This window comes from Manihot esculenta, chromosome 2 (genome assembly GCF_001659605.2).
Source record: "Manihot esculenta cultivar AM560-2 chromosome 2, M.esculenta_v8, whole genome shotgun sequence".
In the NCBI taxonomy this organism is placed as follows: domain Eukaryota; kingdom Viridiplantae; phylum Streptophyta; class Magnoliopsida; order Malpighiales; family Euphorbiaceae; genus Manihot; species Manihot esculenta.
In genome coordinates, this window is record NC_035162.2 from 21,316,016 (window position 1) to 21,333,371 (window position 17,356).

The following is a 17,356-nucleotide window of genomic DNA, read 5'->3' on the forward strand; positions in this document are numbered from 1 at the left end:
ATTCATTCTTCATGTGGATCGCTTCATTTGATTGTTCTTGTTAATGTTGATAATCTCATTATCGCAGGCAATGATCTTTCTGCTGTTCAAAAATTCAAGGAGTACTTGAGTACTTGAGCTGCTGTTTCCACATGAAAGTCTTGGGAACCCTGAAATTCTTTTTAGGACTCGAGGTAACCCACACTACTAAAGGCCTTTTTCTATGTCAACATAAGTATGCCTTATATGTAATTTTTGATGTTGGTTTGGTGGGTTTCAAACCGACTGCCATTCCTCTATAACAAAATCATAAGCTGGCTTTTGCGAAGGATGCTGCCTTGCTTCTCCTACTTCCTATCGGCGCTTGGTGATCATCTTATTTATCTCACCATTACTCAACCCAAATTGTCCTACTGTGTGCATATTCTTGTGCAGTTCATGCAATGACCACTGCAGATTCATTGGGAGGTTGCTCTCTGAGTAGTCCGTTATCTCAAAGCCTAGCCCAGCCAGGGCATCTTAATTCTTGCCAATTTTAACCTTGCCTTGACTGCTTATTGTGACTCTGACTGGGCTAGTTACTCTTTGACCCGCAGGTCTCTTATTGGCTATCTTGTTCTTTTGGTTGGCTCTCCCATTTCTTAGAAGACTAAGAAGTAGCCAACTGTGTCCCACTCCTCTGTGAGGCTGAATACAGGTCCATGATCACTGCGCCTGTGAACTTAAATGGTTTAAAGGTCTCCTAATCTCTATTGGAGTGTCTCATACTATGCCTATACAATTATATTGTGATAGTCAAGTTGCTCTACACATTACAACCAATCCTATCTATCACGAACGCACCAAACATATCGAAGTGGACTGCCACTTTATTCACAATGAAATACTCAGTGGCAACATTCGCACGGCTGATGTTTGTAGTTTCATCCAGCTGGCTGATATCTTCACCAAGGCCTTGGGCAACGATCCATTTCATTTTCTTCTTGGCAAGTTGGACATTCGGAAACTTCATGCTCCATCTTGAGGGGGTATTATAAGTGACCTATCAACCAATGTCTACCAGACATCTTGAGAGTCCAACCTCTTAATGACTTGTATCGACCTGTCCGAAGTCTTGACGATCTGTCGACCTGTACCAGTCTTGATGACCTGTCGACCTGTACCGACCTATCTGATGTCCTAACGACCTATCAACCTGTATTGACCTGTCTGATGCCTTGACGTCCTATCGACCTTTTACGGTTTCAGGCTTGATTTGTGTGTAAATATCTTTCCTTTCCTTCTTTGTCTTGTCTCGTATAGGAAGCTTAGTTTGTACAACATAGAAAGCCTTGCTTGTACTGTATAGAAAGTTTTACATTATTGAGTTTTCCTAAACAGGTATAAATCTAGTGTATATATTGTCACATTCCTGTCAATGAAAGGGGACAAGAACTTTCATTCCCAAATTATGCGAGTCTCCGTTTTCACACATCATCTTCACCAACAACCAATCAGTTCTCATCCTTAACCTCAATAACCATTGATATTTCCATTTGTGGCGACCATGATTATCAAGCCATCATTGCTCATTGCTCCCCTAACAGCGAGTGTATCGCCTTTGCTAGTGTCTTTAATATTATAAGAATTTGGAGGCTGATAATTATCATATCTTGAAGAATGAATTTTTTTATTTTACCTGATTGGATTGATGATTTTCAGTAGTTGGTTGATGGATTTCGTCCTATTAGTGATGCTTTATTTCTTTCACCTTTTCAATCACAATATGTTTTCTTCTTCTCTATTTCTTTCTCTGTAGTTTCTTTTCTTTCCTTCATAAAAATTGAGAAACAACTTCCTTACTAAAGAAAAACACAGTAATTTTTAAAAAGTATAACAACAAAAACATAACAACTAACCTATAGAAATTCATAGAAGAAGCTAGAAGAAAGAGAGAGAAAGAGAAGTCTCTTTTAACGTCTGTTAGCAATGTGAATATCACATATTTTATTTTTGCTTAATTTAATTTTTTTAATTATAATTAATTGTTAATTGTTCATTATTAATAAGTTACGGGTTTTGATAAATAAAAAAATTTATTAAAATTTTAAGTAAATAATTAAAAATTTATCGAGAATTTAAAGAGATCATTTACTTATATTATTGTTTCTTTAATAAGCTCAAATATTAAAATACAATCTGTCATCGTAATTTGATTTTTATTTAAAACTATGATATTTTCTTACAGCAATTTTACTGTTGGGAATCTTGATTGTATATGATTGAGGATTTCAATTTTTATTAAACTCAATCAAACCGATATTTATTACTTCCATTTAATATGATTATTTCATAATATTGGTTAAATAATTTGTAAATGATTTAATTTTTTTAATTTTTAAATTTTGTTCGGTGTAATGATAATTAATTTAAGTTCATACTTTTTTATTTGTGAAGAATATTATTTTCTTAATTTTATTTTTTTATATCAATCATCTAAATCTATTTTTATAAATAATTAATTTAATATAAAATATATATTTTATAATATAATTTAGAAATTTTCTTCTATATATTATTAGAGTGTGAGCATAATATGTATATAATTATAAGAGATTATATAATTATAGGCTAATTAATTGATAGAGGATTCTTAGGAGTTGCTTTAACAAGACCTTATAATCTGAATATATACACTTACTTCAATAGAGAAGATACACTGAAATTGTCCAATTATTTCTTATCTTGTTACATGGTACCAGAGTCTCTCCTGTAGAGATTTGAATTTTTTCTTTTTCTGTTTTGTTTGGAGACTTAGAACTCCTGTTCTTTCATATTACCCGTATAGGTAATATTTGTTTCTCACTCACCTTGAAGTCCCCACGTCAAATCTGTGGTCCGTTTGCCGTTTGTGTATTGGGTGGAGGTGTTTTTGGTTTGGATCGCACTCTGGTACTGTTCACGTCCTGTTTCTTCAGTGGTAGCCTACTGTTCACGTTTTGGTATCTTTCTTTAATTCGTTTGAACGTATAGGAGTATAGGATTTTGGTTGAAATGGTTTCTGAAAGTAAGGCCCATATTGTTAAAATTATCCCAATGCCTTCAGTAGTGGTTGAGACAGGTAAAACTTGTCTTATTTTCTTTTCATATAAATGGGTCATTGATTCTGGTGCCACAAATCACATGACAGGTAATCCCCATATTTTTACTAGCTTTCGATCTCATAAAGCACCTTCTCCTGTTATTATAAATGATAGGTTAACCTATAATGTTGAGGGTTCTGAGACTGTTAAACATACTCCTTCTATTACCCTATCATCTATGCTAAGTTTACCTAATCTTGCTTTTAATTTAATTTCTGTGAGTAAACTTACCAAAGACCTAAATTATTGTGTTTCCTTTTTTCGTGATCATTGTCTCATTCAAGATCTTGTGACGGAGCAGATTATTGGCAAAGGACATGTATCTAGAGGTCTCTACATTTTGGATGCATGGGTGCCTCAGTCTGTTGCCTGCTCCAGTGTCGTGTCTCCATTTAAAGCACATTGTCCGTCGGGACATCCTTCTTTACCGATTTTGAAGAAGCTATACCTTCAATTTCATGAGGTATCTTCATTGGAATGTGAATCATGTCATTTTGTAAAATATCATCGAAGTTCTTTAAGTCCTAGAGTCAATAAACGAGCAGAGTCTACTTTTGAATTAGTTCATTCAGATGTTTGGGGCCCATGTCCGGTTGTATCTAAGACTGGATTCTGATATTTTATCACTTTTGTGAATGATTACTCTAGAATGACTGGGATTTATTTTATGAAACGTCGTTCGAAAGTGTTTTCTCATTTTTCTGCTTTTTGTTCTGAAATCAAGACTCAATTTAATATTTCTGTGCAAATTTTGCGGAGCGACAATGATAAAGAATATATGTCAGAATCATTCCAGGCTTATATGACTCAACATAGTATTCTTCACTAATCGTCATGTATTGATACACCCGCTCAAAATGGGATAGCTGAAAGGAAGAATAGACATCTCCTTGAGACTGCTCAAGCTTTGTTGTTTCAAATGCAAGTTCCTAAGCAATTTTGGGCCGATACTGTCTCTACTGCATGCTTTCTCATTAATCGCATGCCCTCCACAGTACTAAATAATAATACTCCTTATAATGTTCTCTTTTCTAAGAAGCTATTATTTCCTCTAGAACCATGACTTTTTGGCAGCACTTACTATGTTCGGGATGTCAGACCTCATGTGACTAAACTTAATCATAAAGCTTTGAAGTTTGTTTTTTTGGGATATTCTCGCCTTCAGAAGGGGTATCGGTGTTACTCTCCAGACCTCAACAAATATTTGGTCTCAACAGATGTAGCCTTTTCTGAACAAATTTCTTTTTTATCCTGTTACACAAATCTCTCCTAATCAAGAGGAGGATGATGAGTGGCTCATCTATAGAATCATATCTGATAGTGGGATCTCTTTGAGTATGTCTTCCGCTGTATAATCTGATGGTAACATTCCTCCTAGTACTTAGCCTTATATTAAACCGTCAGTTATTTAAGTTTACTCTAGGAGACCAGTACCTGATAATACATGTCCTGCATCAGAATCTTCTTCGCCATCGGATCCACTACCGAGTGACCTTGACCTCCCCATTAGTCTTCGTAAAGGTAAATTGTAACGACCCGAAAATCGAACCGCTACCGGCGCTAGGATCCAGATCGGCTTAAGGCCGCCGGGACCTGTAGCAAGCCTGTCATATAACCTGTAAACCTGTATAATCCCATACATGATCAACAACATGCATAAAAATTTAAACTTTTTCTTCATACATCCAACTCAACCTGAACATACATTACATAACCATAATCATGACCCCTCTGTGGGATCTCAACAATGCCCCAATGAGCACTATAACATGAGATGAGTTGGCTTACATCTGTATCAACAAATATCTAAGATCATGCATCAAAAGGGATTACAATACTCATAGGGTCAAGCACATCTATAACCTCAATATACCTCATTACATACATACTGAAAACTCTTACATTACATCATAATACAATTGTCATGTCCACAGTCTAACTATTACATAAGCATACTTCAAAACTCTGGCTAACCTCCTGGTCTACCCTGTACCTGCACATCCGGGGTTAGGGGAGAGGGGTGAGCTTACAAAGCCCAGTGAGCAGAATAGTGAAAACATATATTTAAAAATCTCGTGCCATTATGTAATGCAACACATCACAACAAATCACATCTCGGATGGTATTGTCACTTATAGTCCTCTACATAGTCCAAAGTGCCGGGACGTAGAATGGGTACAACCGGTCTTTCTCTTAACATAACATATCATAACATTCCAATGTGCCAGGGACGTAGAATGGGTACAACCTGGACTTTCTCTTACATCGTGCCAGGGACGTAGAATGGGTACAACCTGGACTTCCATACCATATCATGCCGTAACATCATCATGCCATATGAGGACTAAAGGATCATCCAATAACCAATCCACATCAACATCATAAATGCAATGCAACATATTCGTGAATACTAATGCAAACAACCTACTATATCTCATGGCATTCATGATGCATGGATCATGCTCGAAATTCATATTTCATTTATTTTAAAACTTAAGGTTTATTCCACTCACCTCTGGCTAGCTCTGACAAACTCTGTAGCAGCTGGCTCACTGCTGAGGTCCTCGGTTCCTCGGGTCCGAACCTACACAGGTGGACTCCAATGAGGGACCAAACATACATAAACATAACTCTAATGTACTCCCCAAAGACCCCCTAAAACATCATAAAACAACTACATAAAAACATGCAAGAAATGGCTGGACAGGGCACTTTCGGCGGCAGGTTCGGCGGCCGAAAGTCCCTCCAGAGCCGAAAGTCAGGCAGGTTCGGCGGCACCTTCGGCGGCCGAAACTCCCAGACAGAGGCGAAACTCATGCATGTTCGGCGGCACCTTCGGCGGCCGAAAGTCCCAGACAGAGACGAAAGTCTCTTTTCGGGGGCAACTTCGGCAGCCGAAAGGCCTGCCTCACCAGCCATGTTCGGCGGCCGAAAGTGCCTTCGGCTGCCGAACCTGGTTTCTGCCAAAGGGCAGAAACTTGGCTCCTTTGTGCATTTTTGCCTCCAAACTCACCAATCATGCATAAACTAGTTCTAAAACATGCATACATACCATACATTACACCTAGGGGTCTCAAACTAGCAAATACCCCAACTACAACACTTCAAACACACAAAAATCAACATACATTGTTCATCAAAACATCAAAACCCATAACTCATCAACAAGCCTAAACATGCATCTCTACCCATAAATCAACTTAATGCTTGTTTAAAACACATAACAAGGGTGGATCCGAGCTTACCTCTTGAAGAAACGAGAGGAAAGACGATCCTAGCTTGGAGATGGAGAGATTGAGCTCTTTGAACCTCCAAGTACCCAAAACTTGCTCTTTTCTCACAGATCTTCAAAACAGAAGTTAAAACCCGTGAAAATCATGGAAGATCTAAGGAAAACACTCAAGATCGAGGGAGGGGTGACGGAGACTCACCTTGGCCGACAACGGGGGAGGAAAAGCTCGCCCGTTCGGACCTAAGGGACCCTTTTATAGGTGGCTGGCCAGGCCACGTTCGGGGGCCGAAAGTGCCTCCGCATGCATGTCATGTTCGGCGGCCGAACTTGGGTTTCGGCGGCCGAACCTGAACTTCCCTCACTCATGCTTTCGGGGGCCTAACGTGCCTCCAAAACACATGCATGTTCGGCGGCCGAACTTCACTTTCGGCGGCCGAACTTCACTTTCAGCGGCCGAACCTGGGTTTTCCTCCAAAGACTTTTCATGCAAAAACTCATTAAATTTTCATACTTAAAACCATGAAATACCTTAAAACATTTTATGAAAACATGTTTCTACCCTACTAGAGGCTTCCGACATCCGAGATTCCACCGGAAGGTAGGAATTCCGATACCGAAGTCTAGCCGGGTATTACATAAATGACAATGTAAATCTATCTATTATGTTGCTAAATTTCTGTCTTATGATCACTTGTCTCCTTCTTCTACCTCCTTAAATGTCTCTCTAGATTTCATTTCTTTGCCTAAGACAGTTAAAGAGGCCCTGGTCCATTCTAGATGGTGTGATGCAATGTTTGAGGAGATCAAGGCTCTAGATGAAAATCATACTTGAAAACTAGTTGATTTACCCTCTAGCAATAAGGCTGTGGGCTGTAAATGGGTTTTTACCATCAAAGTTGATTAGATGGTTCCGTAGCAAGGCTTAAGGCCCATCTTGTCACCAAAAATTATGCCCAAACCTATGGCGTTGACTATTCTGACACTTTTTCTCCTGTGGTAAAAATGACCTCAGTTCTCTTGTTCATCTCCCTAGCTTCTTCTCAGCATTGGCCTTTACACCAGTTAGATATCAATAATGCATTTTTACATGGTGACCTCCAAGATGAGGTGTATATGGAGCAACTACCAAGGTTTGTTGCATAGAGGGAGTATGGGAAAGTCTGCTGTTTAAAGAAATCTTTGAATGGTTTGAAGCAGAGTCCCCCTGCATGATTTGGCAAGTTCAGTGAAGTTGTTTAAAAATTTGGGTTGAAAAAAAGCAAGTGTGACATTCAGTCTTCTATAGAAATTCAGATACTGGTATTATTCTCCTTGTTGTGTATGTTGATGATATTGTAGGAAATGATAGTACATGAATCTCTTCTCTCAAAAATTACTTGCATGAGAGTTCTCATACCAATGACTTGGGTTAGCTTAAGTATATCTTAGGAGTCGAAGTCTTGAGGAGTAAAAGAGGAATTTTCCTGTCTCAAAGAAAGTATATCCTTGACTTACTTGCAGAAACTGGAAAAATGAGAGCTAAACCATGTAGCACACCAATGATTCCTAATATAATATATGTCTCATAAAGGATGATTGAGACCCTTATGATGATCCAGAGAGGTATAGGAGGTTGGTTGGAAAGTTGAACTACCTTATGGTGATGACCCAGTCAAATATTACTTTTGCAGTAAATGTTGTAAGCCAGTTCATATCTGCATATGTGAAACATTGGACTGCTCTAGAACAAATTCTATGTTATCTAAAAGGGACTCCTAGACTTGGTATAATCTATAATGATCATGGGCATACTGCACTTGAGTATTTTTCTGATGCTGACTGGGTGATATCCAAAAGTGATAGAAGGTCGACTACAGGCTATTGTGTATTGGTTGGAGGAAATCTAGTGTCTTGGAAAAGTAAGAAGCAAAATATGGTATCCAGATCCAGTGCTGAATCAGAATACAGGGCCATGACTCAATCCACTTATGAGATTCTATGGATGAATCATCTGCTGAAGAAAGTTAGTATGGATGTTACGTCATCCGCGAAACTTTAGTGTGATAATCAGGCCGCTCTTCATATTACTTCCAATCCAGTATACCATGAACAAACTAAGCATATTGAATTTGATTGTCATTTCATCCGTGAGAAGATTCAAGAAAATTTAATCTCCATCAGTTATGTAAAGACAAGAGAGCAACTTGGCGATCTACTCACCAAAACTTTAAATGGGTCTCAAATAGAATACCTTTCTAACAAGTTGATCATGATAAACATCTATACTCCAACTTGAGAGAGAGTGCTAAAGTATGAACATAATTTGTATATAATTATAGAAGATTACATAATTTTAGAATATTACATAATCTTAGGCTAATTAATTGATAGAGAATTCTTAGGAGTTATCTTAATAAGACCTTATAATCTGTATATATACACACTTACCTCAATAGAGAAGATAAACTGAAATTGCCCAATTATTTTTTATCTTATTACATATATTTTTATTTAAAAAATAGATTATAATTTTTTTGAAATATAAATTGTAATACCCGGCTAGACTCCGGTAACGGAATTCCTACTGTCCGGTGGAATCTCGGATGTCAGAAACCTCTAGAAGTGTAAAATCATGTTTTTATAAAATGTTTTAATGTATCTTATGATTTTAAGCAAAAAGGAAATTGAGTTTTAAATGAAAAAGACCAAGGAGACATTTCCAGGTTCGGCCGCTGAACGTGGGATGGTTTAGGGGGGCAAGTTAGGCTTCCGAAAGTTTCAAAGGTTCGACCGCCGAACCTCATGTTCGGCCGCCGAACTTGCATGAGTTTTGGAGGCACTTTAGGCTGCCGAAAGGTGGTCTGCCAGCCCCTATATAAGAGCTCCATGGCCGAAACGGGCGAGTTTTCTCCCCATTTTCAGCCACGGTGAGTTCTTGCTCTCCCATGGTTCATTTTAGATGTTTTTCCTTTGACCTTTCATGTTTTAACAAGCTTTATGTTGATTTGAAGATATTTGAACAAAAGAGCGAGTTTTGGAAGCTTGGAGACCAAAGAGTTGAGATCTCTCCCATCTCCAAGTTGGATCGTCTCTCCTCTCGTTCTTCAAGAGGTAAGAGTAGATCCATCGTTCCTTTAATGTTTTAAGTAAGTTTTATGAAGTTTCTTAGGGTAGAAATGCATGTGTAGGTTTATGTGGAGTTTATGGGTTTACTGTGCGTTTATGAACAATGTATGTTGGATATGCATGTTTGATGTGTTGTAGATGGGGTTTAGGATAGTTTGAAGCCCCTAGGAGCTTGTATGCTTGAGTATGCATGTTGTAGAATAGAAAAATGCATGATTGAATGAGTTGGGAGGCGTTTATGCATGATGAGTTGAGTTTCTGCCCTTTTGGGAAGAACTCAGGTTCGGCAGCCGAAGGCTCTTTCGGCCGCTGAACCTGCCTTTGGTAGCATGTATCGGCTGCCAAACCCTGTCCCCGAAAGTGGACTTTCGGCTCTGAAAAGGAGTTTCGGCCGCCGAAGGTGCCGCCGAACATGCATGAGTTTCGTCTCTGGAGGGAACCTTCAGCCGCCGAAAGTGCCACCGAAGGTGCATGACTTTCGGCTCTGGAAGGCCTTTCGGCCGCCGAACCTGCCACCGAAAGGGCCCTGTTCAGCCCTCCTTTGCATGATTTATCTGATTATTTTAAGGTGTTTTAGGGGGTTTTTGGGGAGTATTTTAGAGTCATGTTTATGTATGTTAGGTCCCTCATTTGAGTCCACCTGTGTAGGTTCGGACCCGAGGAACCGAGGACCCCAGCAGTGAGTTCAGCTGCTTCTGAGTCTATTAGAGCTTCAGCCAGAGGTGAGTGGAATACCTTATTTTGTTTCAAAGTAAATAAATAAATTCTGAGCATGATACACGCATCATGAATGCCATGAGATATACTAGGTTGCTTGCATTAGAATTTTTGAATATGTTGCATTGCATAATATGTTGTTAATGTGGATGAATGTTGGATGATCCTTTAGCCGCACTACGTTATGGTATGATGTGATACGGTGTGGAAGACCAGTGAGGCTCATTCTACGCCCCTGGCACTATGTAAGAGAAAGACCAGTGAGGCCCATTCTACACCCCTGGCATATTGGAATGTTATGTTATGAATGTAATGTAAGAGAAAGACCAGTAAGGCTCAGTCTACGCCCCTGGCCCCATTGGAATGAGTAGTGGGCTATTGGTGACAAGTTCATCCTTGATGTGAATTGTTTGTGATATGTTGCATTTCATGAAAGCATGAAATTTAAATTGAATGTTTAATTATTCTGCTCACTGGGCTTTATAGCTCACCCCTCTCCCTTAACCCCCAGGTTTGCAGGTACAGGGTAGACCATGAGGTCAGCAAGAGTAGAGTTTTGTTTTATGTAATAGCTAGCTATGGACATGAATATTTTGTAATGTAAAAGTAAAGTATTGAAATGTTATGTAATGATGCTTATGGAAGTTTAGAGTTGTGCTTGACCATAGTATGTTGTTAATCCCTTTTTAGTACATGATCTCAAATGTTTAATGATGATTATTGAAAACCACACTTAATGTATGTATGTTACCCCATTGGAGCTTTGTTGAGGACTCCAGTATGGGTTGATGATTATGATTATGTATAGTGCATGCACAAGTTGAGTTTGGTGAATGAATGAAAAGAAGAGTTTAAAATTTTTATGTATGTGTTGATCTTGTATGGGATTAAGCAGGTTTATAGGATGAATGTTTGGCTTGCTACGGGTCCCAGCGGCCTTAAGCCGATATGGATCCTAGCGCCGGTAGCGGTCCGATTTTCGGGTCGTTACAGATTGGTATCAGAGCCCTAGGTTCATATGGTCGGACCTAGAGTGTCGGGCTCATAGATGTTCTAGAAGGTCAAGCACAATAGGAAAATCATGTCCACTAGGATAGGATGAAGAGTCATGTCTTGAATGATGATGTGAAATGCCATGATTTTATGCATGTGCATTAATGTTATGCTTTGATATGTGATGTATGTGATGCGGGTTCATGTGTTTGCACATGAACCATTTGATGCTAATGTTCTATGTGATGTACGCTGTTTTTCAGAAAACAGGATGAGAGGAACTCGTCGATCTGCACGATTGACTGGAGTACCACCCCAGGACGAGGGCACTGATGCCCGTCCTCCTGCATTGCCTAGGGCAATGTCAAGTAGGTCCAGCAGAGAAAGAGCAGTAAGAGACCCTAGAAGGTCTTTGGATCTGGGTAGAAGTAGATCAGTGAGGGGAACAATGCAAGGGGATAAGTCAGAGGATGTGGGGGATCAGATGGATATGGATCAGAGGAGGGATGGCAGTCTCGGAGTAAGTGTGTCGGAAGAGGGAATGGGAGAGTCCCAAGGAGGCACTCAGGCCTCAGGATTTGTTCAGCCACCTTACTACCCACCCTTTTCACATAATTCCGGATATTCGATGGGAGGTACATCAGATTACCCCAGTTTTAACCCTTATCACTCTCAGATGCCATACCCACCTTTCTATCCACCGTACCCACAGTACCCTATGTATCCACCCCCACCCTACCATCCAGGTACAGCAAACCCTACCCCAGGGGATGCTGCACCTCCTCCACTACCAGCAGCACCTACTGTCCCAGAAACCCAAATGCCTAAACCTAGCTCATCTAGGGGGAGCAAGGTCAAGATGACCGATTACATGAAGCTGGGTGCTCCCCAGTTTGAAACCGGTGATGACCCGTTTGTGTACCTTGAGAGGGTCAAGACAATTACAGATGAGATAGGAGCTGATGACAGTAGAGCCATTCAGATGGCTGGGTTCACACTAAAATGCAAGAAGGCCCGAGAGTGGTTTAAGAACTATGTGAACCCGAGGTTGGACAGCCTATCATGGGAGGAGTTTGCAAATGAGTTTGCAGGATGGGCTTTCCCTGACAGTTCAAGAGAATTGAAGATGATTGAGTTCGAGCAGCTGAGGCAGACGGATGAGATGAGTGTGGATGAGTTCATAGACAGGTTTTTGGAGCTGTTGCCGTTTGCCGGGCAAAATTTGGATACAGATTAGAAAAAGTCAAGGAGGTATATCATGAAGCTCCATTCCAGGTATTCCTCCTTGATTCAGTCAGCAGAGAGGGAGAGTTTCCATGCCATTGTGGATATAGCTTGGAGGATGGAGGCTAGTGCAATCATCGAAGGGAAAGTCAAACAGTTAGTGGCACAGCCTTCTGGTTCCAAGACCCCAGGTGGGGGAAGGATGGACCCTTCTTCTCTGAGTTCAGCTAGTAAGAGGTGGAGCAGTACCACCAAGAAGCCAAAGAAGAACAAGTTCTGGAAAAAGATCAAGTCTGGTCTGGGATTAGGAAGTGGTTCGAGCTCAGGTACAGATAATGCAGTATGCAAGAAGTGTGGGAAGCCGCACAAAGGAGTATGTCTGGTTGGGACGTCAGCCTGCTTCAGATGTGGACAGAAGGGACACATAGCACGAGAATGCAAGAAGGCCCGAGAGTGGTTTAAGAACTATGTGAACCCGAGGTTGGACAGCCTATCATGGGAGGAGTTTGCAAATGAGTTTGCAGGATGGGCTTTCCCTGACAGTTCAAGAGAATTGAAGATGATTGAGTTCGAGCAGCTGAGGCAGACGGATGAGATGAGTGTGGATGAGTTCATAGACAGGTTTTTGGAGCTGTTGCCGTTTGCCGGGCAAAATCTGGATACAGATTAGAAAAAGTCAAGGAGGTATATCATGAAGCTCCATTCCAGGTATTCCTCCTTGATTCAGTCAGCAGAGAGGGAGAGTTTCCATGCCATTGTGGATATAGCTTGGAGGATGGAGGCTAGTGCAATCATCGAAGGGAAAGTCAAACAGTTAGTGGCACAGCCTTCTGGTTCCAAGACCCCAGGTGGGGGAAGGATGGACCCTTCTTCTCTGAGTTCAGCTAGTAAGAGGTGGAGCAGTACCACCAAGAAGCCAAAGAAGAACAAGTTCTGGAAAAAGATCAAGTCTGGTCTGGGATTAGGAAGTGGTTCGAGCTCAGGTGCAGATAATGCAGTATGCAAGAAGTGTGGGAAGCCGCACAAAGGAGTATGTCTGGTTGGGACGTCAGCCTGCTTCAGATGTGGACAGAAGGGACACATAGCACGAGAATGTCCTAGGGCAGCTTTTGTGGCACAGTCTCAGTAGACAGCTTCTGGAAGTGTGGCTCAGCCAGTAGCTCCAGCCGCGACTCAGGCTAGTGGCAGAGGCAGAGGAAGAGGGGCAGCCTCTTCTTCAGCGGGTTTCAGGGGTGAAGGCCCATCAGCTCCAGCACGGATCATCACCATGACTCAGCAGGAGGCGAACACATCCAACACCGTGGTGTCAGGTAATCTCATCATTGGTTGTTCAGATGTGTATGCATTAATGGACCCTGGTGCATCTCATTCTTTCATTGCTCCGAGGGCCGTCGAGAGATTGGGATTGATGGTCTCTGGGTTAGAGTGTCCCCTATGGGTCAATGGACCCAAGTGTGACCCGTCAGTGGCAGAGTCAGTCTACCAGTGTAGTCCAGTTTTTGTGGAGGGAAGATGCCTGTCCGCCGACCTTGTGGTTCTGGATTTGACAGATTTTGACGTCATTCTAGGGATGAATTGGCTATCTACCCATGGTGCTACCTTGGATTGCAGAGACAAGGTAGTTAGGTTTAGATATCAGGATGGGTCAGAGGTTGTCTTCAGAGGAGACAGGAGGGGTACACCTAGAGGTTTGATATCAGCCCTACAGGCTCGTAGGCTGCTCAGGAGGGGTTGTCAGGGTTTTTTAGCTCATGTGAGAGAGCTGGATAGTCATGTTAGAGAGCCCGCCTCAGTGCCAGTGGTCAGAGAGTTCTTAGATGTTTTCCCAAACGAGCTGCCAAGTTTACCACCTACTAGGGAGATAGAGTTTGAAATTGAATTGATGCCTGGAACTAGACCGATCTCTATCCCTCCCTACAGGATGGCACCAGCAGAATTGAAAGAGTTGAAAGAGCAGTTGCAAGAGCTGGTAGATAGGGGTTTCATTCGACCGAGTACCTCACCTTGGGGTGCTCCAGTGCTATTTGTGAAAAAGAAAGATGGATCCCTTAGACTTTGTATCGACTACAGGCAGTTGAACAAGGTCACTACCAAGAATAAGTACCCGTTGCCAAGGATCGACGATCTATTCGACCAGCTAGCAGGAGCAGATTGTTTCTCCAAGATAGATCTGAGATCAGGGTACCATCAGCTAAGGATAAGGGAAGAGGATGTACCAAAGACAACATTCAGGACCAGATATGGGCATTATGAGCTCCTTGTGATGCCGTTCGGGTTAACCAATGCCCCTGCAACATTCATGGATCTCATGAATAGAGTGTTTAGCCAGTACCTGGATCACTTTGTTATTGTCTTCATAGATGATATCTTAGTGTATTCCAGGAATGCAGAGGAGCATGCCCATCATCTGAGGTTAGTTCTGCAGACCTTGAGGGAACATGGCTTGTATGCCAAGTTCTCCAAGTGTGAGTTCTGGCTGAGGAGCATCTCTTTCTTGGAGCATGTGGTGTCAGAAAATGGAATCGAGGTAGACCCCAAGAAAGTAGAAGCTGTAGCTAATTGGCCTAGACCCACTACGGTGACAGAGATCAAGAGTTTCTTGGGTTTGGCAGGTTACTACAGGAGGTTCGTTCAGGACTTCTCTAAGATTGCAGCTCCCAGGACCATATTGACTAAGAAGAACCAGAGGTTCGTGTGGACCGACCAGTGTGAAGAGAGCTTTGAGGAGCTAAAGAAGAGGTTGACTTCAGCACCGGTGTTAGCTCTACCGACTAGTAATAAGGACTTCACAGTCTTTTGCGATGCGTCCCGTGTGGGACTGGGTTGTGTGCTAATGCAGAATGAAAGGGTGATTGCTTATGCTTCTAGACAGCTAAAGAAGCACGAGTTGAATTACCCTACACATGACCTAGAGATGGCAGCAGTAATCTTTGCACTCAAGATGTGGAGGCATTACCTCTATGGGGTTAAATGTGAGATCTTCACCGATCATAAGAGCCTACAGTACATCTTGAGTCAGAGAGAGTTAAATCTGAGGCAGAGAAGATGGGTAGAGCTACTTAGTGACTATGATTGCAAGATCCAGTACCATCCGGGTAAGGCGAATGTAGTAGCAGACGCCTTAAACCGAAAATCACTTGGCAGTTTGTCCCATATTTCAGCAGAGAGGAGGCCAGTGGTGTGGCAGTTCTTCGAGCTCATGAATGAAGGTCTACAGTTGGAGTTGTCTGGTACAGGTGCTTTAGTTGCCCAGATGAGAGTGGCACCCGTGTTTCTGGAGCAGGTGGCTCAGAAACAGTATGAGGACCCAGAGTTAGTGAAGATTGCCAGGACTGTTCAGTCAGGCAAGGATAGTGAGTTCAGATTCGACAGCAAGGGGATCCTCCGCTATGGAAACAGATTGTGTGTACCAGATGACGTAGGGCTGAAGGGAGACATTATGAGAGAGGCTCATAATGCCAGATACAACGTTCACCCCGGAGCCACCAAGATGTATCAAGATCTGAAGAGAGTTTATTGGTGGCCAGCTATGAAGAGGGAAGTGGCACATTTTGTGTCAGCCTGCGAAGTATGTCAGAGGGTGAAGCTGGAACATCAGAAGCCGGCTGGAATGCTTAACCCACTACCTATTCCATAGTGGAAATGGGAGAATATAGCTATGGACTTCGTGGTGGGGTTACCGGCGACGTCCAACAGATTGGACTCCATATGGGTGATTGTGCACAGACTCGCCAAATCTGCTCACTTCATCCCTGTCAGGAGTGGCTATTCTGTGGACAAATTGGCGCAGGTGTATGTTGATGAGGTTGTCAGGCTGCATGGGGTTCCTGTTTCAATAGTGTCTGATCGAGGGCCCCAGTTCACCTCCAGGTTTTGGCGGAGTCTGCAGAACGCTATGGGTACCAGGTTGGATTTTAGCACTGCTTTCAATCCACAGATGGACGGACAATCAGAGAGGACCATCCAGACAATAGAGGATATGCACAGAATGTGTGTGCTAGATTTTGGCGGTTCTTAGAGGCAGCATCTACCCTTGGTGGAGTTTGCCTACAATAACAGCCATCATACTAGCATAGGGATGGCTCCATATGAAGCTTTGTATGGAAGGAAGTGCAGATCACCTGTTTGCTGGGAAGAAGTTGGAGAAAAGGCCTTGGCAGGGCCTGAGCTTGTAGAGATCACCAGCAGAGTAGTGCCCATAATTAGAGAAAGGATCAAGACTGCTGCAAGCAGACAGAAGAGTTATGCAAACATCCGCAGAAGGCAAGTAGAGTTCCAGGAGGGGGATTTGGTATTGCTCAAGGTGTCTTCAATGAAATGGGTGATTCGGTTTGGGAAGAAAGGTAAGCTAGCTCCACGGTACATCGGACCCTTTGAAGTCTTGCAAAAGATTGGGAATGTATCGTACAAGCTGGACTTGCCTGGTTCAATGGAGAGAATCCATCCGGTTTTCCATGTTTCTATGTTAAGGAAGTTCGTGTCAGATCCGGGCAAGGTTCTTAGTGAGCCTGATGTGGAGATCCAAGAGGATCTCACCTATGTTGAACAGCTAGTACGGATCCTAGACACCCAGATCAGAAAGCTAAGGAACAAGGAAATCCCATGGTGAAAGTCCTTTGGACTCACCACAACATCGAAGAGTGTACCTGGGAGACACGGGAGTCTATGCTCCGGCAATATTCTCATCTCTTCTAAGGTGAGTTTTTATGTGCTTTGTATGAATGTTTATGTTTTATGCTATGCCATGTGTTTGTTTGGTGAACATTCGGGGACGAATGTTCTTAAGGGGGGAAGAATGTAATACCCGGCTAGACTTCGGTATCGGAATTCCTATCGTCCGGTGGAATCTCGGATGTCGAAAACCTCTAGAAGGGTAAAATCATGTTTTTATAAAATGTTTTAATGTATCTTATGGTTTTAAGCAAAAAGGAAATCGAGTTTTAAATGAAAAAGACCAAGGAGACATTTCCAGGTTCGGCCGCCG

General features: G+C 42.0%; 1 protein-coding gene across 1 annotated transcript; it reads left to right on the forward strand.

Moving 5' to 3' along the window:
• The first annotated feature begins 7,975 nt into the window (after positions 1–7,975).
• LOC110608871 (secreted RxLR effector protein 161-like) lies at positions 7,976–8,371 on the forward strand. The gene has a single exon (XM_021748157.1). The coding sequence runs from the start codon at positions 7,976–7,978 to the stop codon at positions 8,369–8,371; it is 396 nt and encodes a 131-aa protein (XP_021603849.1).
• The last annotated feature ends 8,985 nt before the right edge of the window (positions 8,372–17,356 follow it).